The sequence below is a fragment of the Dromiciops gliroides genome, chromosome 2, assembly GCF_019393635.1.
Source record: "Dromiciops gliroides isolate mDroGli1 chromosome 2, mDroGli1.pri, whole genome shotgun sequence".
In the NCBI taxonomy this organism is placed as follows: Eukaryota; Metazoa; Chordata; class Mammalia; order Microbiotheria; family Microbiotheriidae; genus Dromiciops; species Dromiciops gliroides.
The window spans coordinates 148136972-148152521 of record NC_057862.1 but is presented as its reverse complement, the minus strand read 5'-3'; the positions used below and the strand labels follow the sequence as shown (position 1 = coordinate 148152521).

Genomic DNA, 15550 nt, shown 5'->3' with positions numbered 1-15550 from the left:
ACCTGGAGTGGACTGGAGGTCAGAAGGCCTGGGTGGCCTGGGTTCGAATCCTAGCTTGGCTACTTATTAACCCGAAGGAACCTGAACAAGTCAAGTCTCTGTGGGCCTCAGTTTCCTCGTTCGTACAGAGGGATGGGTGGCTGGATGACCTCCCGGCGCGAACATTCGGGGGCACGCCCAGGACTGTGTCGCGGGGAGCCGGGGCGGGGAGGAGGATTCGCGTCGGGCTCCTGTGGCTCAGTTTGGTCAGACGGTCCTTCCATCCGCAGCTGGCTGACCCCCAGAACTCTACGTAAAGCCCGGGTGTGGTGGCGATGGGGGTGGTGCCTACAGTTCCCTCAGGAAAGAGAAACAGAAACAGAAACAAAAATACATCACCTCCTTCGGGCCTCTACGGACCCAAAGCTGAGGTACGCCACCAGCGCGTCAAGGGGGGGAAGCCCCGATCCGCCGATCCCTGCTGCGCCTGCGCGCAGGAGGGGCGGTGCTTTGCCCTTTGTTGTGGGGCCCCAGTTTCCCAGGACACCGCGCGGCGGGAGCGGGGGTGGGGCTATGCAGATTAGGAGGCTCGGGGGCGGGGCGGTTGCAGCAGCGGCGGTGGTGGCGGTGGCGGCCGGGGAGGGTCAGTTGGAGGGAGGCACTCGCTGAGGTAGCAGGAGTCTTTCGGCCCGAGGCCCCTAAAGGGACTTTAGCCCGCAGTGACTGGCCCCGCGCCTGACCCACTCTCTCTCATCTACCTATTCCTCCACCCACTCACCCCCTCCCAGCGGCAGTGGCAGCGGCGGCGGCGGCAGCGGCGGCGGCGGCATCGGCAGCGGCGGCTACATCGGCGCCACCTCCTCCTCCCACCCTGAGCATAGCAGCCGAGGATGATAAACACCCAGGACAGGTAACGGGCCTGGCCCCGGCTCCCCGCCCCCTAAGTCCTTGCAGCCCCGAGACGGCCCTGTCCCTTTCCCTCCCCTCCCCTCCGACCAGGCCCTATCCCTCCCCCTCCCCCCTTCCTTCTCCCTCCTCCCCCCTCCTCCTGCAAATCGGCCCCATCCATTTCCCTTCCCCCAACTGGATCTCTCCCTCGTAAACCTCTAACCCGGCTCCTTCCTCCGTGGGTCACCCGGGACCTGGCTCATCTCACTCCTTCCCCAATTAGGCATCATCCCTCTCAACTAGGCACATCCCGTTTATTCCTCACCATTAAATTGGGCCCCATTCTCCCCTCCCCCCAAAACCAGGCCCCATCCCCCACCAAAGGTTCCCACTCTTCCCCTTTCCCATTCTAAAGCTATTCTCATCCCTTATTTATGCCTTTTCCCCTAAACTCTACCCCCCACCCCAATTAGTTCCATCCTTCCCTTAAAGGCGACACAGCTCTATCCTTTCCTGCCTCTAACAGGTCCCCATCCCTACCTCCCTTCCCCTCCCCCCGAAAACACACACACACACACACACACACACACACACACACACACACACACGGAAAACGCCAAACAAGGCCCTAACTAGGCCTTGGTTCTCCTTTCCTCTCCCTAAATTCGACCCCCCTCAAAGTTGGTTCTGTCCTTGTATTTTCTTCTTCCGTCTGTCGTGCCCTATATCTCTCCTCCCTCTAAACTAGATTCCTTCCCTAGCTTTTAACATTGGATCTCATTTTACCCATTCATTCTTTCATGTGAACTAGGCCCTGTCTTGCTCCCCCATTCCTTCTCCCAAGCTGTTGCCTTTTCTGAGACCAACCGTTCTTACACTGAGCGTTTTCATTTCTATTGTCCAACTCTCCTCTTTACATATGATGCCCCTACCTACAGCTCTTTTCCTTAAAACTTAATCCTAGCTATACTTGCCTTCCAATCAGGACCTACCTAATGTTCTCCTCTCTCCAAATACTGGGTCCCTTCAAACAAGGTTCTCTTAAAAACTCTTTATGTCCTGCCCCATTCTGCTTTTTTAAATTGGATACTACTTTTCTCACTAAACCAATTCTAATTCTCCTAAAGCCATGTGCCATTCTTTCCCCAAACCTGGTTTCTAGCTTCTACCTAAATTAGGCTCCCTAATTTACTCTCCTGTTTCTCCCTGACCCTCTCCCTCACAGGTATAACAGTGTTCTTAAAATTAGTCCCCAAACAGACCAGATTATTTGGTTCCTGCCCATCCTAGGTCATAGCTCCGGAGTTCTACACAAACCGGACCCTGGTGGCCTCTCTCCACACTAAACTCGTCCCATTTACCATCTGTGCTCCAGTCTGTTCCCTTAAAGGATTCCTGTTGCATCCCCAAACTTGGCACTTTCCAGCCAAAATCAAACTTGTACTTTGCCAGTCTGCCTCTAGAATAGGCCTCAAAACTCAAGCTTTTAACTGGGCTTTATTCTCCCACAAACTGATTCAGTCCCCCATAGCCCATTTTACATTAGCCGCTCATCTCCCAAACTAGACTTCTTCATTTAAATCAGGCCTTGATTTACCTACCTAAGCCCTTCCTCAAACTGAATCTGTTCTCTACCCAAACTGGTTGTAATCTTCCCATAGCCAAACTGCCCCTATTTCCCATTTCCTACCACTTTAGTCTGATCCCCCAAACTTCTTAGTTGGTCTCAACCCTTTGCTCACCCTTTGCCAGCCTTTTGTTCCTGTTTTATTTTAGGTTGCTTCACCTGCAGCGAGTCCCCTACACTATATAAGGGTCCTTCCTTCTTGCTCAGGACTTATTTGTTCCTTCTAATTCTTTTTCAGAATGATATGCAAAAGCTTTCTTAGCTACCTTTTCCCTTTTCATTCAGCCTCCCAGCCTAGCCCACTCCCACTCATTTCCTTGCCACCTGAAGAAACAAAAGCTCGACATTTCCTGGTTGGTTTTCAGACCAGTGTGTCCCATCAGCTGCCTCTAGCCTCCTTGTTTTGTTCTTCAGTTTTTTTCTGACCTCTCTTTATCCATCCCTGTTTGGCTTTCATCTCTTCATCCCTATTCTCAGAAAGGCCAATAGGAGACTTGATGGCCATTAAGGACCTGCTACATACACCTCTCTAAAGGATGGTAGGGGCTGAGTTGGTCTATTAGTGTGAGAGAAGCAAAAGGTGAAAAGTGTGTGGGGGGGTCCCTTCTAGGGATGAAGGAAGTAGGGGAACCCTGCAAGGCTCTGAGGACCCAGGATACTTCTAAAGGATGGTGGAGGCTGAGTTGGTGTGTCAGTGTGAAAGAAGCAAAAGGCCAAATAGTATCTCCTCCAGAGATGGAAGGAAGTGGGGGAACCTACAAGGTCCTAAAGTCCCATTTAGGACTTGGCTGGTCAGCTTTCGTATATGTAGAACCATCGGTGTTTAAGGCAGTGGTTTTAGTGGAGGCTGGGAGGTTCTGTGGCCTTTTGGGGCCCGTAGCTAACTCCAGGCTGCTGAAAGATGGTACTTTCCCAATGGGAGACCTGTAGGAATAAAGGGGCTTTGGGAAGCATTATGTGAGGAGGTACCACAGACTAAGGTCCACACCCAGTGTTCTGTCACTACTTTTGTGACCCCCTTGGGCAAATTAGCTTTCTGCTGCCTCAGGTGCTTCAGCAGTCAGAGAAGATAGGACCAGATTATATTTAAAGACCCTTCCAGCTATATAGTTTGGTGATTCTATGTGGCAAAGTGTTGACCGATGCTGTGTGCTGACAGTATTTGTTATCTGAGGCTGGATGGATGAAAGGAGCTGAATAAGAGCCTAGGCTTAGATTAGGCTCACCCACTGTTGCCTAGGAGTTAGGGGTGTGTGTGTGAGAAAAGGGTATCTCGCCCTGAATTATGACACATATTTCTGTAGCTTTTCTCCAAGTCTTCCCTAGCCCTCCCCTTTCTTTCTCAAAGGAATCCTGACAGAGTACAAATGAGGAATTCTGATAAGAGCCGGATATTCTTCCCAGTCAGTGTTCTTGGTGTTTGGTATCTACTGAGAGCACTGGCTGGGAGTTGAACTCCCATTGGGGGTGGGGAGGGATGGGATTTCTGGCTGCCCTGGCCCCTATGAAAAACCCAGGAGGTGGAGGTTAGGTTTCCTGGAAGAAGTTGCAGGGCAGCCTGTGTTGTGTTTTGAAAACAAGACTTTTCCTTTTCCTTTCCTGCCTGATTGGTGCTTATGAAACGTCAGAATTCCTGTCCTTACAGGGGAAGAGACATAACAGAATCCAACAAAAATTTACTAACCACCTAGTTTGTGCTTTCTGGATGTAATTTAAACTTGAGCAAATTTGTTGTTGCACCAGGTTTGGGGTCCTTCTTGACTGTAGAGGACTTGGTGGTATCTGGTAGATGGTGTGAACTTGGTTCAGTGACAGCTACATTTATCATGCAGGGTGAGTGAATGAAGAGACTAGTTGTGATTTGGGTGTAAAAGGTCCCAAGTTTCTCCATCTGTACAATGAAGCCTTGTCCTGGCAGGAACCCTGTTAAATTGTTTTGTGTGGTCTTTGGGGGAGGGATAGGACCAAATCAATTGCCTGACAAACATCTTCACTTGAATGGCTTCCTGGGAAATAGAATTTCTGCCTTCTGAAAAAAAGGGAAGTTTCCCCCTTTTTTTCCCTGACACTGCGACCTTGTTGGAAGCAGAACCTTTGCTCTTCTAGTGTCTGCCTTCAAGGTTAAAGAGATTCAATCCTGGAACTGTCAAGAAGCCCCCCAAATTGGAGGTGCACTTCAGAAAACTGTGTGAGTTATTAATAGCATTTCCCACTCTGCCAGTGAATCCAAATTTAGCTTCTGAGAGCTGCTCAGTAATAATATATAAAGGGGAGTGGGATGGGGGTGGGGTAGATAGGATTAATTGGTATTTCTTTAAAAAAAACAACAATAGTAATCCATACCTTCTTAAACTGCTTTGAGGTTAGTTCCATGGTTCAAAAGGTTCTGAAATCTTGTTGAAAGGTGTAGACCAGAAATTTTTTAAGTAGGTGGATGTGAAATGTGAATACGTAGGAATGGGCCAGGTATAATTTTCTTTTAGCAACAGAATGATAAAAGGCTTTGTATGAAATCTAGCTGCCCTTAAAAAAAAAATCTTCTAGGCCTTTGGTGCTATGTAAACAATGAAGTAATTCCATCCAGGGACCTGGGGAAGGAGGCAGGGGCCAAGAGCTTGTGTTGCTTGTGTCACAGTAAACCAGAGGTAGAATCAGGCTGTCAGTGTCTCTTAATTGTAAAAGCAAGTTCCTCTTTGGGGTCATAATTACTTAAGTACCTGCTATTTCCTTTGGCAATATTTGTGACCACCTTCTACAGAAGATGGAGAATAGTAAACAGCTTCAATAAGGTACATTTCTTTCCTCAGGGAAATAACCCTTCTCAGGAGCAAGGGCTAGTATAGTGATGCACACAAATCTTTCTTTAGCTGTCACCGCAAATATATTTCACACAGAGAACCAAACACGAGTTTTGCTCTGGAGCTGTGATTCTGGGAGTGATGTCATATTTTTCCTCCACAACAGCACTTAGCATGCAGGCTTCTTTGGAACAGAGTAGCTTTGGTGAAATGACTTATGGTTGGCTTCTGCCCAAGGACCCTTTCTCATTTGCAAGGGAAATTGGCAAAAAGCAATTTAATTGTGGTGCCCCTTTCCTAGCAGTAGCAGCAGTCACATACTCCATCTTTCCCCTTTTCTGTTACTCTTTGCTGGACTGCGTGGCAGCCTTAGATATGTTTATCCTTACTCTTGTCCCAGGACCAGTGATTGGAGGAGGCAACCCTGCCTGTGTAAAAGTAGCCTAAATAAAGGGAACCTTGGAACATGAGGGTGAGTGAGGCACTGTGATAGAGCTCAGGGATATAGGTGTGCTGGAAACACACCCAAGAGATTTTGGAGGGAGAATGAACAATGCCAGGAATGATGATGTATTCCTTTTTCCCATTTGACATGGCACCTGACTGTCAGGGTCATCAACCCTCCAGTGGCAGGCCACGGGAACATCAAAAGAACAGGTACTTCTTTACCCAAGACAAATAAAGTTCCAAATGTGGAACAGTAAAGAGCAACTCACTGGACATTGGGAATTGAGTAGTGTACCCTTTTGAGATGACTGAATAGAAGTTAGCTCTATAATGAATTCCATACCAGGATGCTGCCACACCAACATTGTTGTTTATGGCTTATATGTGGGTACTCCTTGCTTTGAACAAAACTGAAATATAAAAATTTAGACTGACATAAAATAAATTTAGGGGGTGATCTTTCACATAACAAAGGACTCTATTTTATTAAGAGTGAGTCACTGTGTGGCAGTGTTTGAATAGCAAACTCTTAGAGCATTTGAAATACAACACAATGTGAATTGCACAAATACAATTTATATATGACTTTCCCCAGGAATGCATTAAATAAGGTCAGTTTCTGTAGCTAGGCTATAAAAAAGCCTAACTTGGGCTCAGAGGACTGTGCAGACACACTTTGAATAAAAGCTGCCAGGATGTGGTATCAGAATAGCATTCCCAAGGAATAATTCTCAGGATATAGTAAACTGTAACTGGGGAAAATAAAAGACTGGTAACCAATGGGCCATCATCTCCCAATTTCCTTCCAGGTTGACAGGTTGAGTTCTGGACACCCATTTCCAGAGGCATTTTGTTTTGTCTAATGGTGCCTCCAAAAACAGGGCGGGCTCAGCTAGGGGTTTGTTTTGGCTGATAAATTTGGCCTTTAACGTCCCTGATCTTTTCTGCCCTGTGGTGCAAGCAGGATGTAAGTGGGAATTGGAAGAGGCTGAACTTTAGGCCAATTAGAAGCAGGACTCAACACATGTGAAATTTAACCAGGTATGGGTTCTGTGATGGGCAGCATTCCTGTATTCAGGAACCACAACTTATGATACAGAAGTCTCTCTTGTCCATATTGGATTCACTGTTTATGGTGGGATTGGGTGACGTGGTATTTTTTTCCACAACTATCTTTGGAACACTCTAGTTAATTATGGCAGAAAAAAAGGACTGTGGGGTGCTTTCATGACCTTAAATTTCTGTTCTGCTACTGAGTTTAATTATAACACAAGTCTGTTTTAGAAATGAAAATTATTTTTGAAAGACAAGCAATTCATGGTGGTGGGGGGAACCACAGATAGATAATATGATTATTGATTGTGATTCTTCATTTTGTAGTTTATTCAGAAAACATAGCTGTTTCTTCTAGGAAACTGGAAGTGGCTTTGGTGTGGGGGCCTGAAATGTTTTTTTCCAGGTTGGCTTTCTGGAGAGATCTCTGAAGCTTATGTAGACTGTGTGGGGGAGGAGTGAAGAATCTCCAGGATAGTTCTCAGCCATCTTCAAGTTGCAGTAAGAGAAGTGAACTAAATGACTTGTTATCTTGGTATAAATGTGTTTATTTGAAGAGAAATCATGAAACTAAACTTCACCTCACAGATTGGTGCTAGATTAAAGGATAGACTTTGGGGCAGCTAGGTGGCACAGTGGATTAAGCACTGACGCTGGATTCAGGAGGACCTGAGTTCAAATCCAGCCTCAGATACTTGACATTTACTAGCTGTGTGATCCTGGGCAAGTCATTTAACCCTCATTGCCCCGCCAAAAAAAAAAAAAAAAAAGGATACACTTTGAGTTTTTTTCCATGAAGACAAAGGGACCATTTAATGGAAAGAGGTTCATTCTTCTACTGGCTCTATTGTTACCATCATTTGCAAATCAAACTTCCAAACACAGAGAACCAGACTGACTGGTGACTGAGCCTGTGAGTTGGTGGGACCCATGTTATTCAGGTTGGCTAGGAGAAGAGGGTTTCTTCTGTTTGATGGGAACCCAAAGGATCCATGGGATCATTCTTTTGGTCTGAGTTTACTCCTCTGTAAAATGAGGGGATTGGCTTAGTTGACCTTTGGGGTCCCATCCAATTTTAAAGATTTAATGCTGGGGGCAGCTAGGTGGCACTGTGGATAAAGCACCGGCCATGGATTCAGGAGGACCTGAGTTCCAATCCAGCCTCAGACACTCGACACTTACTAGCGGTGTGACCCTGGGCAAGTCACTTAACCCTCATTGCCCTGCAGAAAAGAAAAAAAAAAAAGATTTAATGCTGTCGATATCGATTACCTATTCAAAGATTTTTCAGAAGTCTCTTGAGGGTAGGATCTGGCCAAGTTCCACATTACCTTTCTGGGCCTCTTATTTTTTCATCTGTAAAGTTAGGGGGTGCGATTTTGTGATATTAGATGCCTTCCAGCTTGAAATTCCACAAAGAACCCTATCATCCTGGGCCTCTCCCGGGGAAAAAAAAAGTTACCTGTCTTAATATCTGAATATACCCCCCAATCTATGTTGCTCTCTCTAGAGTAGGACATGTATTTTAGTTTGAGTGAGAGGTGATTTTTAGGACTGGCAAATGATCACATATGGAGGGGATTCGTTGTTTTGGGGAAAAGCCTAACTTGGGTCATAGATTTAGAGGTAAAGGGATTCTTAGAAGTCATCTAGTCCAGCCATTTTACAGGCAAAGCCAATGGGTCCAGTGACTCAGGTTAGTTACGTGGCCCAGCTCCTCTGATTCCAAATGCAGCTCTGTGCCCGCTGTAATAGGCGGCTTCATTTCTTCCTGCCAGACCAGGAAAATTATTCTATTATTCCGTCCCCTTAGTACAGTGGCTCTGCCTGGAAGGAATCCCAATATCCCAGTGACCCCAAGAGAAAATAGCCATGTTCTTGAGAAGTCTGTAGCTTGCCCCTTCTGGCCTGGGCAGGTTGGGCTATGTTCTGGCGTGGGGTTTGGCCTGAATGGAGGATGATTTCCTGGAGAGCAGCTGATGCAAATGTTCATTGTTATGTGGCAGTCTAGTACCTTTCCCAGTTAAGTTTCCCAGATGTACTTCTGCCCAACAATTGGATTCTTAAAGTCTTGGGACCTCCTGGGTTGGCATGTATTGTTAGAATTGGTATTGTTAGAATTGGTTCCCCTATTTTCTCAGGCTGAGTTGGGATGTTGCTCAGCTGGTAGTGATAATGAAAAAAAAAAGCCACTCACTCCTTGGAGGTTCCACCCAAACTTGTGTTATTTGGGGAGTGAGGGACCATTCCCGAGCATGGCCTGATTGTCTCATGAAGGGACTATGAGAAACTCTGCCTTTCTTCATCCACATGAATTGGTTATCATTTCCATGTCATAGTCTTCTCCTAGAGCTGCTTCCCTTGGAGGCTTTCATGCTTAGGAGTGTTAGGGACACACAGGCCTGTGGTCAGGTGGCAGGTATATGTATAGGAGAAACCTGTTGACTGAAGGAGTCATCCAGCTGGCTGTGAAGAAAGCAGCTGGGCCGATTGTGGGTTGATTTCATCAGGAGGCTTGGATGTGCCTGCTACGTGTCACTACGAGATATCGGTAGACTCAAATAGGCTCATCCAGCCCTTTTCTAGCTTTGAGAAGCCTGTGAACTGGCCTGCTGCAGTATTCCTTCCTATTCAGCCACCCTCAGTAACTCCCATCAAACTTGTGCTGTAATGTTTATAAAGCTACTTCCTCATAATAACCCTCTAAGGTAGATGGTGGTGCAAGTATTTATTAATAGCTTGTTTTACAAATGGGGAAATCAAAATGCAGCAGAGTTAAGTAACAACCATGCTCACATAGCTCTGACATTACAGAGTCAGGATTTGAACCCAGGTCTCCTGATTCCAAGTTTCTGATGTTTCCATTCTACCGAACTACATCTTTTAATTGAACCATTTATTTGTCTGTACATAGTCTTCATTTTAACCTTTATTAGACTGCAGCCTGTCTTCCCCTCTCCCTCACAGCACCACAGCCATCCTTCATCCCACCACTGTTAAATCCTTTCACCCAGAATTTGATAGATCAAGCAAACCCAGGGTGGCCCTGTACAGAACACTGGTGATGCACCAGATGCCTTGTGTGGAACAGATACGCTATGGGGTCAGCTCTTAGTTTTGATTTGGCTTTTGGGCTTCTGAGTGATTTGGGCAAATGATTTCTCCCTTTTTGCACCTCCTGAGGAGGCCTGATCATGAATCATGCTCTTCTTAGGCATATGGCCTTGGTTCCTGTTTTCTCATGATCCCATATTCCTCTTAACCCTAGTTGGGAACTGTCCTCGTCTTTGTGGCTTGTGTGTGTGCCTGTGTGTGTGTTTATGGGGGGGGGGTTAGTCCCTTTTTTCTTAGGCATGCTGGGCTGGCCATCTTCAGTTATGTCTCTGCCATGCAAGAGGCAGGATCAAGTTCCTCTTGAAAGCCGGCTGCCCCTTTGAGAAATCTATTTGTAGATGTTTGTTTATCAGAGATGTGAGCTCTTCTGGTCAGGCATCTCCAGCCAGTCTCCCTTGGCTGTGTTCCAGGTTTCCTGGGGCCTCCCTTCTACTTCACAGGAAGGCTGGCTTCCTCAAGTCCACCCCCCCCCCCAGCCCCCTCCAAGAAAACGGAAGTAAGGGCTGGCAACCAGGGGGTGAAGCAATGAAGACAATGGCTTAGTTTGACAACATTTTAAGTATAGAGAGATTTTCAGGGGTCAGACAATAGTAGGTTAGGGTGTCAAGTAAAAATCTTTGAGCTAACCTCATTTCTCTCCATATCTCTTCTCTCTTCCAGTAATATTTTACCTTTGAGTAACTGTCCCCAGCTTCAGTGCTGCAGGCACATTGTTCCAGGGCCTCTGTGGTGCTCCTGATGCCCCTCACCCACTGTCGAAGATCCCCGGTGGGCGAGGGGGCGGCAGGGATCCTTCTCTCTCAGCTCTAATATATAAGGTAAGGGAGTCCATGGGGAAGTGAGTTGGGGCTGGGTCTGGGGACTGCTTTACACTCTGCTGTGCTCTTGTCACCTATGGTATCAGCAAGGTTAATTACCAAATTCTTTTAAGGGCTGAAACCACATCTACCATGTCTGTTTCTTGACATTAGAGCTGAACAAGGCAAGGAAGAAGTTAAGTTCCCTGGTAGTTGGTGGCCAGACTGAGTATGCTGGCTGCCATAGATAGGAATATTGATCTTCGGGCTAGGGTGAATTTGTGTTGGGTCAGTTAAGTTGTAAGGAGGTCTCCAAACAGTGGGAGGCTATCAAATGGGCTCCCTTAAAGGCCTTTTGCAGCCTTGTTCACTTTGCAATCCTATGCACGCCCTACTCAGAGGCCCAGTGCTCAATGCCATCTTGCCAGTGTTTACTAGCTACCACTTTAGAAATGGAATATCAAGGACTGGGTGGGGAGGGGAGAGTGTGATCCCTTCTAGGAATTTGCCCACCTGCATTTCCTGAGAGACAGATCAGACAGACTGTAGGGGCCACAGGCTCAGAAGCCAAATAACTCCAGGTCAACCAAAACAGACACAAATCCGGGGGAACCTTGTAGTTTTCTGTTGCTGTTTGCCTTGGACTTTCTGGTGTTTCTATTGCAAGGATATGATTGGTAGTGAGATCTGCTCTCCACAGCCTTCCCCTTTCTGGGGCTTAAATCCCTACTTCAGTACCCTCCCATCTTCAAGAATTTGGTACAGAGCTAAATGTAGCTCTTGGCTTCCTCGTTCAGTGACCTTCAGCATGCATGGGGCTACATTTGGCTATTTTCTGAGCATGGGATTGGAAGATAGAAAGGTGGTCTCAGTAGGGACAGGCTAGCCGATTCTTAGGACCTTCTCTTTAGCAATCCAGTGGATCCTAGGCCCCAGTCTGCTGTGAGCCTCATGCAAGGCATCTATCTCTGGTGCCCAGGCCTGCTACTGTAGCCCCACTGTCCTGCTGTGGAGGCTCCCTGAAAGGTTTCTCTCTCATTCTCCCCAGTGGGAAGCCATTGGCTAGACTGAGGGATTGAGCAACAGCTTGATTTGGATTGGCCATAGCTTTTCTTTCAAACTTATACTTAAGATTAGGCCAAGATGACTTTTCTGTAATTTCCTGTAGAGGATCGAGGATACTGTGGCTCTAGTATAGCAGCTAGCTTCCCCTCTTTCCTCATGTCCCTTCTAGGACGAGAAGCTCACTGTGACCCAGGACCTCCCAGTGCACGATGGGAAGCCTCACATTGTCCACTTCCAGTATGAGGTCACTGAGGTGAAGGTCTCTTCCTGGGATGCAGTCCTGTCCAGCCAGAGCCTGTTTGTGGAAATCCCAGATGGATTATTAGCCGATGGGAGCAAAGAAGGGTAAGGAGTGTGAGTGGCTTTCCTGCTGCTCCTTGGAAGTGATGCTGCGGCTTAGGTGGTAACTAGTTGTTCAAGGGAAACCTGTGTGTCTGAGGCTACCGCTCTTCCCCCAGTATTGAGCTTCCCAAAACTTTGCTGTTGGTGTTGTTTTAGAAGAGATCTTTAGGCAGTAACATAGGCCTTATTGTAGGTTATAATTAAAGGAGATCCATGTCACATTAACCAAATCCCCTGAGCAATGGTCTGTGATAAGTTGACAGTACTGCTCAGAACACTGGGTAGAGCCAGTGGACTGGAGCTGGGGTAGCTAAGTGTTCTGCGATAGCCAAATTATTCAAGACAATCCCAGGGAGTTGCTTTCTGCATAGCCCTTAAATTCTTTAAGAAACACCTTTGCAGGGCTCCTGGTGGCCTCAGATCCTCCTCCTAAGATGCTCAAGCTGGGTCTGCTGAACTTCATCTCAAGATGCTGATTGTACTTCAAAATGAAGGGCTCTTATTTATCAATAAAGACTCAACCAAGTCTTTACTAATAGTAAACATTTATATAGTGCTTTCCACTCTCTTAAAGCACTTTATACATAATCTCATTTGAGCCTCACAACAACCCAATAGGTAGATATTATTCCTGTTTTAAAGACGAGAATACTGAGATTCATTCATGTCATGTCAGACAAAGGTGAGATTTGAACCCAGGCCTTCCTTCCTGATGTACTTCAGAAGCTGAACCTGAGCTTCTTTAGAGTCCTCAGGGGCCTTAAAACAGGAGGCCTTCCCTAGAAGCTACATAGCTCACCACGATGAAAACTCAAAGGCCTTAGTGGGTCCTAGGAGTTTTAGTCCTTTGGCCAAGACTAATTCCCTGTGGGCCCCATCCACTGCAGATTGTTAGCACTGCTGGAGTTTGCTGAAGAGAAGATGAAAGTGAACTATGTCTTCATCTGCTTCAGGAAGGGCCGGGAGGACAGAGGTGAGCAGCCAAAGTGGGTCCAAAGGCCTAATTCCCAATGAGCTTCAGAGATGAAGGGGGCTGGGGATGAGAGGTGGCTAACTGGGAAGATTAGGGTTCTGGCTGTTGTTGGGCAGGCCTAGAAACCCTCGGGGAAAGACTGGGGGGGGGTGTTCTAGCTTGCTGTACCAGGAAAACATGGGGAGTACTGCTGTTGTCTTCCTTTGGTATGGGCCCGGGTAGGGGTGAGGAGGGAGATGGGAGAGGAGCTCCCAGTCTTTGTACATCCCTCACTGGGCCTTCCGTGCTCTGCTCCTGCAGCTCCACTTCTGAAGACCTTCAGCTTTCTGGGCTTTGAGATCGTGCGTCCAGGCCATCCTTGTGTCCCCTCGAGACCAGACGTGATGTTCATGGTTTACCCCCTGGACCAGAACTCATCTGACGAGGACTAGATGCAATGGAGGAGGCCACTTTGACCAGGAGCCACAGCAGGGGACTAGGGGAGGGTCGGGCAGCCCTGGGGTGGAGGGGGCTCCACGCTGCCAAGGGAAGGACGCTGCAGGGCTCAAGGTGAGGGTCTCCTAATTGTGTTCTCGGAGTTGGCTCATTGAAATGTGTTTTCCATAAACAGTATAAACATATTATCCACATGTAATCACCAATAGTAAATGAAGATGTTTATGAACTGGCATTAGAAGCTTTTTAAACTGCGTTGTGTGGTGTGCCCTAGCCCAGGGGAGAGCATCGCCTGCAGCGGGGGGCAGGCCCCAGGGAAGGCTGGTGGGCATCACTTAAGGCTCTAGTTCCCCTGCTTTTGGTCTTTCTTTCTTGTTTTAAAGATCGGTGTATCTTTCTTTGCTCGTAGCCCATCACTTTTGGGGCCCGGCCCCCTGATATAGCCCTTGAGATATGTAGCTAAGTTTGTTTTTTTTTCAATAAATGACACTTCATTATGGTCCCCTCTCCTATGGTATATACCTTTGCCTTGGAGTAAGCAACACCAGTCTGTGTTTGACCCTCTACAGCTTTTGGTTAAGCAGGCTTAGTCTGGTCAGTGTCACCACTGCATCTGATAAAGGGGCATTCGAGTTCCCTCCCACCACCAGGACTTACATGTAGGGCCCAGGCTTCTTGACTCAGTTCTTTTGCCAGCACCAGGGGTTTCCACTCCTGGCTGCTGGCCTGGGATCCCAGTGTTTCCTTCCTAGGCTTGGAGAGCTAAGAAAGCAACTCAAGGCCTGGGAGTAGGGAAAAACTATTGTTTGGGGCTGGGTGATATTTGGGATGAAGTGAGGTACTTCTCCGCCCCCCTCCTCCCACCCCCATTCTCCAGAGCAGAGCTTGGCTGTCGTTCTCTGCCCTGCCCAGTCTGGGAAAGGTGGGAAGTAGAGGGGAGTAAGTGGCAGAGAAGTGGCCCGCACCCTTGTTTTCACTTAACAGCTTGTCCTTGGGGAGGAAGGGAGGGAATCATCGAGCAGGGAGCTGGTCTAACCCATCCAAGCTGGTTAACTGGGTTGGTCCTTTTGGGGAGGGAGGGGTGGTAAGAGTGTGTTGTGTTACTGTGTCAATAAACTGGTTTAAAGTTGTGGTTGCTTTGTCTCTTTCCCCTGCCAATGGGACTGACTGATACTGGAATAATAAAAAGCCTTGGGGGGATTGGGGGGGGGGGGCGCAGGGACAAGGGACATGGTTTACTATGCAGCAAGAAACAGAAACAGTTCTTCTACAAGAGCCAGCCTCCGGTCCTTCCAGCCCAGGGTCTCTGGAGTCCCATTTAGGCTTGCCAAACTCAGGAGATTAAGGGTCCAGAACACATTACAAATGGTGCCCTGGAGAGACCTGTGTATTCACAGCAGCACTGGCCTAACTTGAGGGGGCCCTGTGGGAAACGGCTCTTAACACCTGGCTTGTTATACCTGTGGGGATTACTGCCTAAAGGATTAGCTTTAGGCAAAGCCTGAATGACTTTCCATTACTGCTGGAGACCTTCAAAAGAAAAGGTCTAAAAATGCGCTTAAAGGAGAAGGCTTCTGCTGGTTCCTGGTCTCCATTTTAGATTTGAAATTTCCAGGCCCTTTTTTCCTCTACTGGGATTCCTGAGCTTTTTTCTTCCTGCTAATGCTTCTCCTTTCCCAAGAAGAGTATGACCACTCTCCCCCATCTCCTGGAACTTGTCCAATGCTCCAAGCTAGGCGGAGGTGTTGTGCTGGGTGTCGCTCTATAATACCTAGCTTGAGACAGAGCTCCTTCTCACCTGATTGATATTTCTCCTTTCCATAACTCCTTTTTATCTAGTTTCTGGGCCTGATGCTTATTACCTAGAAATAGCAACAACTGCCCAGAGGTATACTGGCAGAGCAGGAATGGTCTTGAAGCCATTTGCTTTGCCAGAGGAAGGCACAGAGCTGGCTGGAGCTGAGCAAATTCACCCAAAGAAACCCCAAGGGCAGTGGCTTTAGAGTGGGCAGAAGTGCCAAGAGACTAAAGG

At 47.5% G+C, this 15550-nt stretch overlaps 1 protein-coding gene across 1 annotated transcript; it reads left to right on the top strand.

Annotated features, from left to right (window-relative positions):
- The first annotated feature begins 589 nt into the window (after positions 1 to 589).
- OAZ2 (ornithine decarboxylase antizyme 2) lies at positions 590 to 14650 on the top strand. The gene is given in 6 exon segments (XM_043987014.1): positions 590 to 889; positions 10567 to 10642; positions 10644 to 10724; positions 11938 to 12113; positions 12998 to 13083; positions 13384 to 14650. Coding segments are annotated over 6 exon segments (570 nt in total). The 5' UTR covers positions 590 to 869; the 3' UTR covers positions 13515 to 14650.
- The last annotated feature ends 900 nt before the right edge of the window (positions 14651 to 15550 follow it).